The 5,461-nt window shown below is 61.8% G+C and overlaps 1 protein-coding gene across 1 annotated transcript; it reads left to right on the forward strand.

The window, feature by feature from the left end:
- Positions 1-474: 474 nt before the first annotated feature.
- LOC130603847 (splicing factor 3B subunit 2-like) lies at positions 475-3,894 on the forward strand (the record flags this gene model as incomplete). Its single annotated transcript, XM_057417916.1, has 5 exons — positions 475-705; positions 1,893-2,041; positions 2,138-2,227; positions 2,952-3,059; positions 3,771-3,894. Coding segments are annotated over exons 2-5 (421 nt in total), but the record flags the coding sequence as incomplete, so codon positions are not given.
- Positions 3,895-5,461: the final 1,567 nt, after the last annotated feature.

The following is a 5,461-nucleotide window of genomic DNA, read 5'->3' on the forward strand; positions in this document are numbered from 1 at the left end:
CCCCATCCATCCCCATGTCCCCCATATCCCCATGTCCCACATCCCCTATCCCCATCCCCATGTCCCCCCCATGTCCCCCATCCCCATGTCCCCCATCCCCATGTCCCCCATCCCCATGTCCCCCATCCCCATCCCCATCCCCATCCCCATCCCCCCATCTACCCCCATCTCCATGTCCACATCCCCATCCCCCCATCCCCATGTCCCACATCCCCATCCACATGTCCCCCATCCTCATGTCCCACATCCCCCCATCCCCATCTCCCCCCATGTCCCCCCCATACCCCCCATATCCCCCCCAAACCCCTCCATCTTTCCCCTCCCCATCCCCATCTCCCCCCATCTCCATGTCCCACATCCCCCATCCCCATCTCCCCATCTCCCCCATCCCCACCCTCATCTACCCCCATCCCCATCTCCCCACATCCCCCATCCCCCCCATCCCCCAACTCACATCCCCCATTCCCCCTCGTGCAGCTCGTGGCCCGCCCGGACGTGGTGGAGATGCACGACGTGACGGCGCAGGACCCCAAGCTCCTGGTGCACCTCAAGGCCACGCGGAACTCGGTGCCGGTGCCTCGGCACTGGTGCTTCAAGCGCAAGTACCTGCAGGGCAAGCGCGGCATCGAGAAGCCCCCCTTCGAGCTGCCCGACTTCATCAAGCGCACCGGCATCCAGGAGATGCGCGAGGCCCTGCAGGAGAAGGTGCCCGGGGCGGGTGGGGGCTGTGGGTGCCCATGGGGGGTGATGGGGCTCTTATGGGGGCCTTTAGGGGTGTTATGGGGGTGTTATGGGTGCCCATAGGGGGCGCTGGGGGTGTTATGGGTGCCCATGGGGACCTTTAGGGGTGTTAATGGGTGACCATAGGGGGTGCTGGGGGTGTTATGGAGGGTGATGTGGGTGCCCATAGGGGGTGCTGGGGGGTGTTATGGAGGGTGATGTGGGTGCCCAAACGGAATGCAACGGGTCTTAACGCCGTGAAATCGCTGCCCAAACGTTGCGCTGCGGGTGATATGGGGGTGTTATGGGTGCCATGGGGGCCTTTAGGGGTGTTATGGGGGTGTTATGGGTGCCCATAGGGGGCGGTGGGGGTGTTATGGGGGTGTTCTGGGTGCCCATAGGGGGCGCTGGGGGTGTTATGGGTGCACATAGGGGGCGCTGGGGGTGTTATGGGTGCCCATGGGGACCTTAGGGGTGTTAATGGGTGACCATAGGGGGTGCTGGGGGTGTTATGGAGGGTGATGTGGGTGCCCATAGGGGGTGCTGGGGGTGTTATGGAGGTTTAATTGGTTCCCCATGGGGGGGGATGGGGGTGTTATGGGGGTGTTATGGGTGCCCATAGGGGGCCTTTAGGGGTGTTATGGGGGTGTTATGGGTGCCCATAGGGGGCGATGGGGGTGTTATGGGTGCCCGTAGGGGACTTTAGGGGTGTTACGGGTGCCCATGGGGGGCTTTAGGGGTGATACGGGTGCCCATAGGAGGCACTGGGGGTGATATGAGTGCCCATAGGGGGCGCTGGGGGTGTTATGGGTGACCATAGGGGGCTTTAGGGGTGTTATGGGGTTTTTATGGGTGCCCACGGGGGCTTTGGGGGTGTTATGGGTGCTTTTGAGGGGCTTACGGGGTGTTCTGGGGGTGTTACGGGTGCCCATAGGGTGCTTTGGGGGTGTTACGGGTGCCCATGAGGACCTTTGGTGACCTCCTGGGTGTCCCCATGGGCTTTGGTTCCATCATAGTTGGACACAGACAGCTTTGGGGCCGATGAGCGAGCGGGGCCTTGGGAGCTGCCACAGCTCCCCATCACTTCGGTGTGTCCCTGTGGGTGCTGGGACCGGTGCCACCCCGCTGTGCGTGCCCCCCACCCACCCATTTGTGTCCCCCCCACCCAAAAGGAGGAGCAGAAGACGATGAAGTCCAAGATGAGGAGAAGGTGAGGCCGAAGATGGGCAAGATCGACATCGATTACCAAAAGCTGCACGACGCCTTCTTCAAGTGGCAAACCAAGCCCAAGCTCACCATCCACGGGGACCTCTACTACGAGGTGGGTGCCCCCACCCATGGGTGCTGCCCCTGACCCCTCAATGGGTGCTATTAGAGGTGATTCCCCCACCACCAACCCTTTCTGTCCTCATCCCAGGGGAAGGAGTTTGAGACACGGCTCAAGGAGAAGAAGCCTGGAGACCTCTCGGATGAGCTGCGCATCGCCCTGGGCATGCCTGTGGGGCCGGTGAGTGGCACCCATGGGTGCTGGGGTCACCTTGATGTGGCCAGGAGCTCCCATGGGTGCTGGATGTGTTAACCTGAGGTGACTAGGTAGCACCCATGGATGCTGGGGTCACCCTGATGTGGCCAGGAGCTCCCATGGGTGCTGGATGTGTTAACCTGAGGTGACTAGGGAGCACCCATGGATGCTGGGGTCACCCTGATGTGGCCATGGAGCACCCATAGGTGCTGGGTGGGTTACACTCAGGTGCCTAGGGAACACCCATGGGTGCTAGGGTCACCCTGATGTGGCCAGGGAGCACCCATAGGTGCTGGGTGGGTTACCCTGAGGTGCCTAGGGAGCACCTATGGGTGCTGGGGTCACCCTGATGTGGCCAGGGAGCACCCATGGGTGCTGGATGGGTTGCACTCAGGTGCCTAGGGAACACCCATGGGTGCTAGGGTCACCCTGATGTGGCCAGGGAGCACCCATGGGTGCTGGGTGGGTTACCCTGAGGTGCCTAGGGAACACCCATGGGCGCTGGGGTCACCCTGATGTGGCCAGGGAGCACCCATGGGTGCTGGGGTCACCCTGGCATGGCCAAGGAGCACCCATGAGGGCTGACAGGGAGCTAGGGGTGTTTTTGTCACCCTGAAATGCTGGGTGCTTGGTGGGAGGGGTACTCAGGTGTCAATGGGTGCTGGGGGCACCTTTGGGTGCTGACCCCCCTCCTTTGTGGTGCCGGCAGAACGCACACAAGGTGCCCCCCCCGTGGCTGATCGCGATGCCGCGCTATGGGCCCCCCCCCTCCTACCCCAACCTCAAGATCCCGGGGCTCAACTCACCCATCCCCGAGGTGAGGGGGGTTATGGGTGCTGGGGGGGGCTTCTTTGGGTGCTGGGGGGGCTTTGGGTACTGAGGGGGGGCTTTGGGTACTGGGGGGGCTTTGGGTGCTGGGGAGAGCTTTGGGTGCTGGGGAGAGCTTTGGGTACTGGGGGGGGGCTTTGGGTGCTGGGGAGAGCTTTGGGTACTGGGGGGGGGGCTTTGGGTGCTGGGTGGGAGCTTTGGGTGCTGGGGAGAGCTTTGGGTACTGGGGGGGGCTTTGGGTGCTGGGTGGGAGCTTTGGGTGCTGGGGAGAGCTTTGGGTACTGAGGGGGGGCTTTGGGTACTGGGGGGGCTTTGGGTGCTGGGGAGAGCTTTGGGTACTGGGGGGGCTTTGGGTGCTGGGTGGGAGCTTTGGGTGCTGGGGGGAGGGGGGAGCTTTAAGGGTCTTGGGGCGGGGCAGGGGAGATTTGGGTGCTGGGAGGGACTTTTGGAGTCCTATACATGCATGGGTGCTGCAGGGCTGCTCCATTGGGTGTTGGGGTGGGGGAGCAGGATTTAGGGGTGGGTTTGATGCTGGGGGGTGCATGAGCATCACAAAGGGGGATTCTTATGGTCCAGGGCTGTTCTTTGGGTGCCTGGGGGGGGTTATGGTGCTGGGAGGTTGGGTGCTGGGTGGTATCAGAGGTGGGGGGGGGTCTCTAAGGCTCTGTGTGTGTCGTGTCCCCCCCCACCACCACCAAAGGGCTGCTCCTTCGGGTACCACGCTGGGGGCTGGGGGAAGCCTCCTGTGGACGAGACGGGGAAGCCGCTGTACGGGGACGTGTTCGGCACCAACGCGGCCGAGTTCCAGGTACGGGACCCCCCCGGCATCCAAACACCCCCCCTTGAGTCCAAACAGCACCCCCAAACACACCCCATAAGCACCCAAACACACACACACCCCCCCAGCATCCAAACACATCCCATAAGCACCCAAACACAACCCCCCTTGCATCCAAACACATCCCATAAGCACCCAAACACACACACACCCCCCCAGCCCAAACACATCCCATAAGCACCCAAACACAACCCCCCCCAGCATCCAAACACACCCCATAAGCACCCAAACACAACCCCCCCCAGCATCCAAACACATCCCATAAGCACCCAAACACAACCCCCCCCCCAGCACCCAAGCACAACCCCCCTCTAGCATCCAAACACATCCCATAAGCACCCAAACACATCCCCCCCCAGCATCCAAACACACCCCGTAAGGACGTAAACACACCACCCCACCCCCCCCCCCCAGCATCCAAACGTATCCCATAAGCACCCAAACACACACCCCCCACCCCCCAGCATCCAAACGCATCCCATAAGCACCCAAACACACACACACACACCCCCAGCATCCAAACACATCCCATAAGCACCCAAACACATCCCCCCCAGCATCCAAACACACCCCATAAGCACCCAAACCCCCAGCACCCCAATATTGACCTAACCACCCCACTGACCCCCCCAGCACCCAAATATTGACCCCCCCAGCACCCCAATATTGACCCCCCAGCACCCCAATATTGACCCCCCAGCACCCCAAAACATTGACCCCCCCAGCACCCCAATATTGACCTAAGTACCCCAATAATGACCCTCCCAGCACCCAAACATTGACCCCCCAGCACCCCAATAATGACCCCCCCAGCACCCCAATCCTGACCCCCAGCACCCCAATCCTGACCCCCCTAACAGCCCTATACTGACCCCCATAAATCCCCCCCAGCACCCCAATATTGACCCCCCCAGCACCCCAATCCTGACCCCCCCAGCACCCAAATATTGACCCCCTCCAGCACCCCAATATTGACCCAAGTACCCCAATAATGACCCCCCCAGCACCCAAACATTGACCCCCCAGCACCCCAATCCTGAACCCCCCAGCACCCCAATCCTGAACCCCCCAGCACCCCAATATTGACCCCCAGCACCCCAATCCTGACCCTCCCAGCACCCCAATAAAGACCCCCCCAACACCCAATACTGACCCCTATATATCCCCAGCACCCCAATCCCCCCCAGCACCCCAATCCTGACCCCCTCCAGCACCCAATATTGACCCCCCCAGCACCCCAATCCTGACCCCCCCTTAAATCCCAACACTCCAATACCCCCCCAGCACCCAAACACTGACCCCCCACACCCCAATCCTGAACCCCACAAGCACCCCAATACAGACCCCCCAGCACCCACTGATGCCCCCCAGCACCCCAATCCTGGCCCCCCAGCACCCCAATAAAGACCCCCCAACACTCCAATACTGACCCCTATATATCTCCCAGCACCCCAATATTTACCCCCCAGCACCCCAATGTTGACCCCCCCAGCACCCCAATCCTTACCCCCATAAATCCCCCCAGCACCCAAATATTGACCCCCCCAGCACCC

Source organism: Pezoporus wallicus, unplaced genomic scaffold (assembly GCF_028554395.1).
Source record: "Pezoporus wallicus isolate ANWC-B61680 ecotype Strahan unplaced genomic scaffold, APGP_CSIRO_Pwel_v1 contig_9618, whole genome shotgun sequence".
Lineage (NCBI taxonomy): Eukaryota > Metazoa > Chordata > Aves > Psittaciformes > Psittacidae > Pezoporus > Pezoporus wallicus.